The following is a 13,222-nucleotide window of genomic DNA, read 5'->3' as shown; positions in this document are numbered from 1 at the left end:
ATATGTTCTTCAGGAAAGATGTGCTGCTTAATTAGAGTCATATAGCCACCAGGCAAACGGAAATCTGCTCTGATGACACACTGGCAGGTCATCCCTCAAATGGCTCAGCTTCACTTTCCCTCCTCTCCCTTACTCCTCTCAGGGTTTACCGTAGTACATCACATGCTCTCCCAACTGCTCCCTCACCTTTGTTGTCAAAGTGTCGGAAGAATAATATTCAGACATCAAATAGATTTTTAGTGCTTGCATTTTTATGTCCTTTTATTCATATAGGGCAGCAGGTAGACTAGCGGTTAGGAGCGTTGGGCCAGTAACCGAAAGGTTGCTGGTTCGGATACCCAAGCCGACTAGGTAAAAAAAATCTATATTAAAAAAGATGTAAAAAAGAATCACGGCAGCCTGTATGTGATACATGGAGAGAAATTAACTGAGCCCAGAGATCTCATTTCCAAAGCAGGCATGTGCATGTTATATATCCTGATTTATGCTGGGAAATGAATCCAATGAAATTGCAGGTTTTTGTTTGAGTTACATATGTTGTTTCCAAAAAGTAAATCGGAATACTTTTGGCAGTCTCATACCTGTCCAGAAGAGCATCCAAGAATTGCATGTGGACGGGCACAGACAGAATGCAAATGATTTATTTGCCGACTCATCTCTACTTTGGATTGCCAGTGGGGTGGACCTGAGCAAACAGCCGTGAAGCCTTCAGAGCACATACATGGAGAGTTGATAGATGGACTGACAGCTGGAGCTGTTTGTGTTGCACTATGGGAGCCAGCGCATCTGCTCATTAATATTTATTTATTTTGCAAATGGATTCTGAGGCCGAAAATGACTCACAATGTGCTTTTTTATGTTGTAGTATAGATTAATATAGATTTGCGTTTGAACAAAAGAGATCTTTAGCCCACGTATGATTGCTGACACCAAATAACACAAGCAGAGGAGCTGCACACATCTTTACCCAGACATTACCCTCTGTTTACACAGCATGGCTAAGCCTGTCATGAACTATCACTCATTTACCATTATTTACATGAACGGTTCCTCCCACTGACATTGTGCAGATGTCAAGCATGATTCAATCACGGCCCCGAATTCATTACATATCCAGCTACTGCTGAAATGTTCATGATACAATGCAGGGAGAGAGACAGCTTTATTTTATTCAGAAATGCATTGATATGGATGTTCGGTTAGATGCATCCATCTTTCAGAATGGATTGAGCAGATATTATTATGCAACTACTGTGCAGATATGCTATAATATATAACATCCATAATATCAGTCTGATCAGGTCAGGTGTCTTATAATTGGCTCTTATAGACCATCTGATATAATATAAAAAATAATTTGTCTTGATATGTTTTAAGTGATAACAAAAGTGCTCTCACAGGGGTTTCAGTATTGACATTTAAAGCACCTTCTGTGACATTTTACTGGATTCTCTGGCCACATTCATTCATGTCACCTGTATTGTGTTAATGCCCTCTCCCCTCTGACTTTCAGTGGAGACAACTCAGGTCCCCTCCCCTCCCGTCTATTATGGCTTCTCTATTAGGGCCCTGCTGCTCTATTAGGGCCCTGCTGGCTTCTCTATTAGGGCACTGCTGCATAAAAAGCCCCTTTTTCAAAAATATTTGGATCTTCCTTTGGCCTGAAAATCATGGAGGTGTAAGTAGCAGTAATAGGAGCTGAATGTACTGCAGATTTCCACTGATTCTGTCAGAGTGTAAAATATCTGCCCTTGATCTAGACACCCATAAGGGTTCAACATCTGTTGGTGAATAAAACCGCTGAGCAACCCCACCCCTGCTATCACCTCCCATATGGTTTCTCCCTGTACTCTTTAAATGAGTGTGTGATGCAGGGGCTAAAATCCAGCTCTCTGGGGTGGTGATATTGGAAATAAGTTGTAAGGGAAGCTGACTCGCCATTGTTCGAGATTACAAGTCAGCGCATGTCAGCTCAATTTCACTCAATTCATTGGTGTGCTGTGAGTGTAAAAGCGACTGTCACTGATGAGAATGATATGGCAGTCTTGACATTTGTGAATATTAGGTAAAATATGTGAGCAGAGTGATGCCGATGCCAACATAGCAGCAGATGGTGTATATGCATATCAGAGACTCATGTTTTGACTGCAGCATTGGTTGTTTTTCTCTTGTTTAATAATTAACATGTTGACTCATATTTGGCTCATTAATTGAATACCCCTGATCTGATCCTACCTACCCCCTTACATATTAGTTGTTCTGAGAACACCAGCCATCTCTACAGGATCCATTGCCACCAAGGTGTTCATTGTGTTCAACAGCCCTATTTATAATTTACATGACAGCCCAACGATGGAATCATCAAGTTTATCAGGAGTCAAGCTCATCCCTGCAGTATAAAGAGCAGAGGAGCAGTGAAGAGGGGCTGAGGCCGTTAGGGGTTCATCCCAAATCACCTCCCCAGAACCACAGCACTCCGTCTGCACTTGTGTCACAATTATAATATATTCAAATTCCGTTAACTCAGCATGAAATGAAGCGACATTGGGGTTTCTGTATACAGCCACCTCTGTTAAACAGGTTGACACGTTCTATGAGGATTTACTGGATTCAGAGCAATATGAGAAAGTGTTTATTATGTTTGCGCCGGTGTGCCACCACCTGATAGAAGAAACAGCTGAACGTCCAGCTAATTATACCCCCAAAGCTTAATTAGTCAGTCAATAGCCAGCAGGAACTTAGGAAACTTCTTCCCCTCAGAGCTCCTGCTGGGTCTGTAGAGTGATTCTGGAGAGCACATCAGAACTGGTGCTTAATGAACAATCAATATGGATTAGACAGGAATTAGAGATGCTAATGTAGGTGTGTGCGTGCGTGTGTGTGGTTGGGCATGCGTGTGCGGCTGTATGTGATCAATCTGTTTTTCTGGTTAGTACAGTCATACATTTCACACTATAATTCACAATGGTCCACAGTATCCAATACATACTGTCATTTGATATGTAATGTGAGATTTAGCTTGATTCAGCTAATAATGGTGGGCTTATTGCCCATTATCCATTAAAAAGTGAAAAAGATATGACCAAGCAAAGACTTGCCAGAAATGGACCCTCTCAGATGAAATAGTATTATCAATATTATATGATGTTATTTGGAGTCCTGGGCAATAGCTATAATTGCCAAGTTGACTCTGTTTTGTCAGATTAAGCATCCATGTATAGGCTATTTATACACATCATTATAATTTGTAATTGTTTTTGGTACTTTTTACCCCAATTGGTAGTCACAGTCTTGTCCCATCACTGCAACTCCCGTATGGACTCAGGAGAGGCAAAGGTGGAGAGCCACGTGTCCTCCGAAACACGACCCTGCCAAGCCTCACTGCTCGCTTAACCCGGAAGCCAGCCGCACCAATGTGTCGGTGGAAACCTCGTACAACCAAGTTGTCACCAGTTGTACGCAGTGTATGCGCCCGGACCGCCACAAGGAGTCACTAGAGCGCGATGGGACGAGGACATCCCAGCCCTCCCCTAACTCAGACGACGCTGGGCCAATTGTGTGCCTCATGGGTCTCCCGGTCGGCTGTGACACAGCCTGGGATCAAACCTGGGTCTGTAGTAACGCCTCTAGCACTGCAATGCCGTGCCTTAGACCGCTGCGCCACTCGGGAGGCCCATTCTTTTTTTGACCGTGAAAACTTCCATCGCAAAGTTTCCTGCCAGGCAGCCAGTGTTTTCCCCACTCAGTCGGTCACTCGGCGGAAGGTCACATTAACCTAGTTTATCCAGCTACTCAGAGGCCATTTTTAGCAGCAGCTCCCTGGGTGTGAGTCAGTCAGGGCAGGGCAGGAGGCAGACCAGGGCATGGCAGGGCTCTGTTCTCTCAGCATGTCATCTTGCTGCTCCAGGTGCCAGCAGCCCCACTGATCCATCCAGGTGACACCTTCAGAACCCCAAAGTCAAACGGCACACTGACTCACTTCCTGTCTTGTGATCTCATGTGGAGAAGGGGGGATGTTGAAAGGGAGCAGGTGGTCAGTCAAGTGGTCATCCTGTCGATGAATGCTGAGGAGAAACATCGCCCTGCAGTTTTGTTTGTAGTGTGTTGCCAGCTTGTCAGACCTCAGATCTGCTGTTGGCAACACGCCCACTACAACCGGTTCTTTACTCAGCTCTCTGGAAGCACAGCACTCTAATGACTCATGGCAAACATGTACACTGTATATGGAGGTGTATGTGTGTGTTTAAAGTGTGTTATTTAGGCACTGAACGTTATGATTTACATTCTTTAAATACACCACTAACCTGTTTTTGTCTTTTCTCTCCTTATCTCCCCAAATGCAGCGCTCCAAAATAGCAGTTTATGAAAAAATGTGGTCTTACATGAAATCAGCTGAACCGTCAGTGTTCGCCAAGACCACACCAGAAGGGGTTGCCCGAGTGCGAAAGTCGAAAGGCAAATTCGCCTTTCTTCTTGAATCCACAATGAACGAGTACATTGAGCAGCGGAAACCTTGTGACACCATGAAAGTTGGCGGCAACCTCGACTCTAAGGGATACGGTGTGGCAACACCTAAAGGCTCAGCATTAAGGTGGGTGGGATAATGTAACAATATTCTCCATGTTGTTATAGTATTCCACCTACCCTGATGTCTCGTGTACCATTTCTCTTCTTCCTCATTCTTCACTTTTTATTTTTTGAGGTTCATCAGGAAGGTAAAGGTATTTAATACAGATGTCGGATCTTAACTTGATCACTCTTTTGTCGCATAGAATTTTCCTGCGTCATCAGGAAATTCAAATGAGCGTTGTGAATCCCGGAAAATAATCAGTTCTCGTTCTCTCCATGCAGGGGCAGTCAAGTCATTGGGATCAGGGCTTGCTATCAAAATAATATTATCGCTCAGCGCTAGGCCCCGGTCCTATTACTGCTACATTCAAATGTACAAAAATGCATCTGAAATGCAGCCATTCACATCAACACCCGTCGTTTTATATAGCTTAATAACACAAGATAGATATTGATCTCCAATACGCTATGACATACAAGTGTCAAGTGTTTCCAAAGGTTACGAATGAACTGTCAAAATTGAGTTGAATCGCTGCCTGGGGTGGTCTAGTGGTTAGGGCCGCTGCCTGGGGTGGTCTAGTGGTTAGGGACGCTGCCTGGGGTGGTCTAGTGGTTAGGGACGCTGCCTGGGGTGGTCTAGTGGTTAGGGACGCTGCCTGGGGGGGTTTAGTGGTTAGGGACGCTGCCTGGGGTGGTCTAGTGGTTAGGGACGCTGCCTGGGGTGGTCTAGTGGTTAGGGACGCTGCCTGGGGGGGGGTCTAGTGGTTAGGGACGCTGCCTGGGGTGGTCTAGTGGTTAGGGACGCTGCCTGGGGTGGTCTAGTGGTTAGGGACGCTGCCTGGGGTGGTCTAGTGGTTAGGGCCGCTGCCTGGGGGGGTCTAGTGGTTAGGGCCGCTGCCTGGGGTGGTCTAGTGGTTAGGGACGCTGCCTGGGGGGGGTCTAGTGGTTAGGGACGCTGCCTTCAGCGCGCACATAATAGGCGTACCGTGTCGGACCAACGCCCTTCTGGCACAAATAACTCACTCCCCCCGATTGACTTGATGAAATTACACATTTCAACTATGGACAGTCCAGGGATATTCTACCTCTGATCTTGATAAGAAATGACCATACCAGACACTTTTGGATAATAAAATAAAATAAAAGCAGCAGGCAACACCAACATTATTTTCCATTCATACAAAGTATCTTGACATGCAGGATATGAACCAAGGTCTCCCACAGGAGCAACCAACATCTTAGACCGTTTTAGACTCTTGGGCTGAAGGCTGACACTGGTTTTGAAGTTCACAGGTGGGCCTACCTCATCACGTGACCATGACCGACTCATGTCCGCTGCACAAGCAGGACTAGGTAACACCGACATCATCTTTTAGGGAGCGATAATGAGGTGACCAATAATGGTTGCAATTGAGATCAGTTGTGTGGGTGAAATAGAGTATTGATGGATTAACAAGACTTCAGCTGACGATAATCTAAATCAAATCCAATTTTATTTGTCACATACACATGGTTAGCAGAGGTTAATCCGAGTGTAGGGAAATGCTTGTGCTTCTATTTCCAACAGTGCAGTAATATCTAACAAGTAATCTAACAATTCCCCAACAAATGCATAATACACACAAATCTAAAGGGGTGAATGAAAATGTGTACATATAAATATATGGATGAGCGATGGCCGAGCGGCATAGGCAAGGTGCAATATATGGTGTAAAATACAGTATGAGTAATGTAAGATATGTAAACATTATTATAGTGCCATTATTTAGAGTGACATTGTATAAAGTGACTAGTGATCCATTTATTAAAGTGGCCAGTGACTGGGTCTCAAAGTAGGCAGCAGCCTCTCTGAGTTAGTGGTGGCTGTTTAACAGTCTGATGGCCTTGAGATAGAGGCTGTTTTTCTGGCTCTTGGTCCCAGCTTTGATACACCTGTACTGGCCTCGCCTTCTGGATGGTAGCGGGGTGAACAGGCAGTGGCTCAGGTGGTTGATGTCCTTGAGGATCTTTTTGGCCTTCCAGTGACATCGGATGCTGTAGATGTCATGGAGGGCAGGTAGTTTGTGTTGTGCAGACCGCACCACCCTCTGGAGAGCCTTGCGGTTGAGGGCGGTGCAGTTGCAGTACCAGGCTGTGATACAGCCCGACAGGATGCTCTCAATTGTGCATCTGTAAAAGTTTGTCAAGGTTTTGGGTGACAAGCCAAGTTTCTACAGCCTCCTGAGGTTGAAGAGGCACTGTTGAGCCTTCTTCACCACACTGTCTGTGTGGGGGGACCATTTCAGTTTGTCTGTGATGTTTTTGCCTAGGAACTTTAAATGTTCCACCTTCTCCACTTCGATGTGGTTAGGGGGGTGCTCCCTCTGCTGTTTCCTGAAGTCCACGATCATCTCCTTTGTTTTGTTGACGTTGAGTGAGAGGTTGTTTTCCTGACACCATCACTCCTCCCTGTAGGCTGTCTCGTCGTTGTTGGTAATCAAGCCCACTACTGTTGTGTCGTCTGCAAACTTGATGATTGAGTTGGAGGCGTGCTTGGCCACGTAGTCGTGGGTGAACAGGGAGTACAGGAGGGGGCTGAGCACGCACCCTTGTGGGGCCCCAGTGTTGAGGGTCAGCGAAGTGGATATGTTGTTTCCTGCCCTCACCACCCGTCAGAAAGTCCAGGACCCAATTGCACAGGGCAGGGTTGAGAACCAGGGCCTCCAGCTTGATAATGAGCTTGAAGGGTACTATGGTGTTGAATGCTGAGCTGTAGTCAATGAACAGCATTCTTACATAGGTATTCCTTTTGTCCAGATGGGATAGGGCAGTGTGCAGTGTTATGGAGATTTCGTCGTCTGTGGACCTGTTGGGGCGGTATGCAAACTGAAGTGGGTCTAGAGTGGCCGATAAGGTGGAGGTGATATGATCCTTGACTAGTCTCTCAAAGCACTTCATGTTGACAGAAGTGAGTGCTACGGGGCGATAGTAATTTTGTTCAGTTATCTTTGCCTTCTTGGGTACAGGAACAATGGTAGCCATCTTGAAGCATATGGGGACAACAGACTGGGATAGGGAGCGATTGAATATGTCTGTAAACACACCAGCCAGCTGGTCTGGGCATGCTCTGAGGACGCGGCTAGGGATGCCGTCTGGGCCAGCAGCCTTGCGAGGGTTAACACGTTTAAATGTTTTACTCACGTCAGCCACGGAGAAGGGGGGGGGTCGCAGTCTTTGTTAGCGGGCCGCGATGGTGGCACTGTATTATCCTCAAAGCGGGCAAAGTAGCTGTTTAGTTTGACTGGAAGCGTGATGTGGCTGGTTTTCTTTTTGTAGTCCGTGATTTCCAGTAGACCCTGCCACATACGTCTCGTGTCTGAGCCGTTGATTTGCGACTCCAACTACACTGTTTATATCCAGTCATATTCCCACAGCTCTTTCCATGGTTAAATGCAGTGGATCGTGCTTTCAGTTTTGCCCGAATGCTGCCTCCCATCCATGGTTTCTGGTTAGGTTAGGTTTAATAATCACAGTGGGTACAACGCCTCCAATGCACTTATTTATAAACACACTCACTGAGTCAGCGTATAGATCAATGGTGTTCTCTGAGGCTGACCAGAACATATTCCAGTCCGCGTGATCAAAACAATGTTGAAGCGTGGCTTCCGATTGGTCGGACCAGCGTTGAATGGTTCTTGTCAGTGGTACATCCTAGTCTAGTGCCATCGATGGTTGCAACAGCCCCCTTGTTATTTGATTATATTCCAATAGGCTACATTCTGTAGGCTACCCGTTAGCCTATCCATTGTCACATAATGGAAGATATGAAAAGCGATAATAGGCTAGCCTACTGTTTGTGTTTCCCTGGCTGAGTTGATGAGCTGATTTGAGCTGATCAGTTGATTGACAGATGATTGACTGTAGAACGATAAACTTTCCTCCAGTGTGGATGCTCATCCATGTTTTATAGTAGAACTATGTATAATTAGTCAATTTAGTTATGGTCTTTGTTGTGGATTAAAATTCTGTATTGGGTAATATTCTTTAATATTTCATTTTATAAAGCTGTCCAGATGTTTATGTATTTGAGCCTATCCAAACACTTTTGACACTTTTCTCTGATGTGCAAATGATCAAACTATTAATTTTACTTCTTGAAAATGTTGAAATAAATGCAGTTAACTTGTGGTCTACTGTAGGCTCAGGCTGGTCACTAGATCAACCAGCATTGGGTGAGAATTCACAAAGCTTGCAGGTGGAGCGAGTTACTTAGACCACTGCACTCTAACAAGCACAAATGTATTTTTCCCTAGCGAAAAATACATCTACCCCCTACAAATATGTAAATGTATTATAATCCACGTAAGATGTAGCCTGTACGTAACCAAAATAAGGTACCACGTAGGTGTGGTACTGCATTGTATACAAACACCGCTTCCAGCTGCACCCTGGCGGCCATTCTAAATATTTCTTCAGATATTCAAATCCTCCGGCTGCAGGATTATTTTTCTCCTGCGACGAAACTGGTCAAATTAAGATCGAACATCAGTATGTGTTTCTTTAACTCTCATCTAGACGTAAAGCCGTTTCGAACATGTTCTTTCTATCTGTATGGTTTGTTTCTCTCTGTGTTGCTCTTTTTCTTTCTCTTTAAAGGGAAAGTACTCTTGGTATATTAGACATATTTACTAAATTAATTTGTATGTTGATGTGACTCCCACCCACCCCTGTTGTTTGTTTTTCTCTTCCCCTCAATCTTTCCTACCTCTGTTCTCCTTGGTGTCCTTCTCTGCCAGTTCTGTATTGCTTCTAATTTAACAGTTCAATGTGTTTCTTTCAATTAACTTGCTAAAAGCTGCATTGTTACTTGTGATGAATGTTAACGTGCATGCTGTATGTTGTCGTTATTCTTCTATTCTCAATGACAAAGTGTCCCCATCCCGCACACTTCAGTTCTGAGCAATGTAATCCTCCATACCACCTCTCTAATATTTAACACTTTCTTTGCTGTAAAATGCTTCTTACCTCTCCACACCGGTGCAATTCTTTACCGGTTTGTCCTTTTCGTGCTCCCCCTTATGAATTATTTGATATTATTACTATTATTACAATTTACTAATATTATAGTATTAGATTTCTCACGGACCTGTTCATTTTCTTACAAGTTATGTTTTATCGTTTCAAGAAATGCTGTTAACCTGGCAGTGTTAAAACTGAATGAGCAAGGCCTCTTGGACAAATTGAAAAACAAATGGTGGTACGACAAGGGAGAGTGCGGCAGCGGGGGAGGTGACTCCAAGGTCAGCCTCAATGTCACCAAAATCGGGTATCGTAGAATAGAGTAATCGGCAAGGCTGTTATATCAATACTGTAACCTATAGGCCCCAACCACAGCCCACTATGGCCCTGTAACAGAAAACTGTGTGGCTTTTTCTATTTTATTGTGCAACTGAGATCAAACTGGGAACCCTTTACTTGGCTAATGGAGGAAAAAGAGCAGTAACAATTAAGATATTTCTGAGAAAAAGACGAGGTATTTGTTTACTGTACGTACAGAAGAAGAGAGGAGGAGTTGAAGCTGATTATTATTCCTGATGGTAGTTAAGTACATCCACTGTGGTAAGATAGCATGTGAGGCCTCTTTTGGGATGTTAGTGTTCTGTTCTACAGCAGGGCTGTTTAGTGAGATATTTCTTGAATTCCTCCAGAGGCTTTTTAGTTTAGGTCTTTGTCCTGTGGTTGTGAAAGGCAGAATGTACAGAAGGGATGATTGTACATTTCCTCTGCTTTTTATGTCCACAGGGCAAACATGGTGGAATTATAATGCTCTGTTTCACTTAGAGGTACTTTCACTTTTCACTGAAAGTGGATGAATAATTTGTCATTTATGTTGAGTTAAGTATTGATTAAGAGAATAACATGGCGATGTCCATGAACCCTAGCACTGAGCACGGTAGCACTCTCCAAACTGCCTCAACCTTGGGTGCTAGGACAGGCGAGGCGAACAGCGTAGTCTTGAGGGGACTAAGCATTGCAGGCAAACGTGAGAATTCTAATGACAAAGTGACACCAAATGTTCCAAACTTTTGTCTGATACCAATAACATCACTGTAAACCAGTGTTAGCTTGTCACCCTGACAGATTCCTTTGGTTGGTCTTAGTCTCCAAGACCAGTCAGTCTACCTACCCATGGCCGGCCCTGCCCCGACCAATGAAACGCTGTAAGAGGGTGGAAAATTTGATCTGATCTTGGGTTTCAGAACACAAGGGCACAGCGACAGCCCGACTGTGGATCCGTCTCTGTCTCTACTCTTCTGCTTGCATCTTGACCACAGTACACTTGACACATTGTAGAAGACCAGGCAGACTGACTTTGATGTTGTTGACTCTAGTTATTCATTCCTGAGCGTAAGCAGGACATGAATACAATCAGCAGAGCAACACAAAGCAGCTGCCTCGTCCTGCAAGCAATCTGCCTTGAATCCTTGGTAGAGAGAGGGTAGACTCAGCCATGTTATATCGCACCTGCTACATTTCTTGTTTATTCTTTTATTCCTAAAAATGCATGTGTTGGTACTTTAACAATGTGCTTCAAATATATTGTATGTAATAACCACTGAGAGAGGAAAACCCAATATATTCTAGACACACAGCTTCTAAAAACACTATAAATATAATTCAATCTGACTTTGGCAAATTATACTCTAATTATACTACAAATACCAAGGGGAATTAGCTCACAAATGAAAGTAGGCTACGTTTTCCTCATATTTAGCACATACATACAGTTGAAGTCGGAAGTTTACATACACTTAGGTTGGAGTCATTAAAACTCGTTTTTCAACCACTCCACAAATTTCTTGTTAACAAACTATAGTTTCGGCAGGTCGTTAGGACATCTACTTTGTGCATGACACAAGTAATTTTTCCAACAATTGTTAACAGACATATTATTTCACTTATAATTCACTGTATCACAATTCCAGTGGGTCAGAAGTTTACATACACTAAGTTGACTGTGCCTTTAAACAGCTTGGATAATTCCAGAAAATGATGTCATGGCTTTAGAAGCTTCTGATAGGGTAATTAACATCATTTGAGTCAATTGGGGGTGTACCTGTGGATGTATTTCAAGGCCTACCTTCAAACTCAGTGCCTCTTTGCTTGACATCATGGGAAAATCAAAAGAAATCAGCCAAAACCTCAGAAAAATTATTGTAGACCTCCACAAGTCTGGTTCATCATTGGGAGCAATTTCCAAACGCCTGAAGGTACCACGTTCATCTGTACAAACAATAGTACGCAAGTGTAAACACCATGGGACCACACAGCCGTCATACCGCTCAGGAAGGAGACGCGTTCTGTCTCCTAGAGATGAACATACTTTGGTGCGAAAAGTGGAAATCAATCCCAGAACAACAGCAAAGGACCTTGTGAAGATGCTGGAGGAAACAGGTACAAAGGTATCTATATCCACAGTAAAACAAGTCCTATATCAACATAACCTGAAAGGCCGCTCAGCAAGGGAGAAGCCACTGCTCCAAATGGCCATAAAAAAGCCAGACTACGGTTTGCAACTGCACATGGGAACAAAGATCGTACTTTTTGGAGAAATGTCCTCTGGTCTGGTGAAACAAAAATAGAACTGTTTGGCCATAATGACCGTTGTTATGTTTGGAGGAAAAAGGGGGAGGCTTGCAAGCCGAAGAACACCATCCCAACCGTGAAGAACGGGGGTGGCAGCATCATGTTGTGGGGGTTTTGCTGCAGGAGGGACTGGTGCACTTCACAAAATGGATGGCATCATGAGGAAGGAAAATTCTGTGAATATATTGAAGCAACATCTCAAGACATCAGTCAGCAAGTTAAAGCTTGGTCGCAAATGGGTCTTCCAAATGAACAATGACCCCAAGCATACTTCCAAAGTAGTGGCAAAATGGCTTAAGAACAACAAAGTCAAGGTATTGGAGTGGCCATCACAAAGCCCTGACCTCAATCCCATAGAACATTTGTGGGCAGAACTGAAAACGTGTGTGCGAGCAAGGATGCCTACAAACCTGACTCAGTTACACCAGCTCTGTCAGGAGGAATGGGCCATAATTCACCCAACTTATTGTGGGAAGATTGTGGAAGGCAATGCTACCAAATACTAATTGATTGTATGTAAACACACTGGGAATGTGATGAAAGAAATAAAAGCTGAAATAAATCCTTCTCTACTATTATTCTGACATTTCACATTCTTAAAATAAAGTGGTGATCCTAACTGTCCTAAGACTGGGAATTTTTTGTAGGATTAAATGTCAGGAATTGTGATAAACTGAGTTTAAATGTATTTGGCTAAGGTGTATGTAAACTTCCGATTTCAACTGTATACTCAAGGAACTTTCATACAGCAGGTTAAGAACTGGAACTAGTAACTATTTGTGATAAATATATTTGGATGTATGAGAATCAGGCGGTGTAAAGACATCATTTACATCTCCATGGGTAAATCATGTTTATTCTGTGTGTCATATTTTCTCAGTTGTGCATCTTTTGTCCTCATGTTTTGTTTTGATGTTATTTGATATTTTGCATGAACTGTTCATACTGTGTATTTTAATTTTATAGTTTTGTCTTTGTGTATGTTTTGGGAGTGTTCTGTTAGCATTGTTTTCCAGTTCTTGTTTTG

General features: G+C 43.6%; 1 protein-coding gene across 6 annotated transcripts in view; it reads left to right on the top strand.

Moving 5' to 3' along the window:
• Positions 1–13,222, top strand: part of LOC106603380 (glutamate receptor 3) — a 119,172-nt gene that overhangs the window by 100,556 nt on the left and 5,394 nt on the right. For 4 of the 6 annotated variants that reach the window (XR_006769639.1, XM_014196981.2, XM_014196979.2 and 1 more), the window contains exons 13-14: positions 4,344–4,591; positions 9,734–9,848. Coding sequence is in view for 4 of the 6 variants with exons in the window: in XM_014196981.2 (XP_014052456.1) it covers positions 4,344–4,591; positions 9,734–9,848 (363 nt within the window). In the remaining 2 variants the exon portion in view is untranslated. The remainder of the gene's footprint in view (positions 1–4,343; positions 4,592–9,733; positions 9,849–13,222) is intronic. The other 2 variants (XR_006769638.1, XM_014196980.2) reach the window with 1 other exon arrangement.

This window comes from Salmo salar, chromosome ssa04 (assembly GCF_905237065.1).
Source record: "Salmo salar chromosome ssa04, Ssal_v3.1, whole genome shotgun sequence".
NCBI classification, from domain to species: domain Eukaryota; kingdom Metazoa; phylum Chordata; class Actinopteri; order Salmoniformes; family Salmonidae; genus Salmo; species Salmo salar.
The sequence above is the reverse complement of the archived record's forward strand: the minus strand, read 5'-3'. Positions and strand labels throughout refer to the sequence as shown.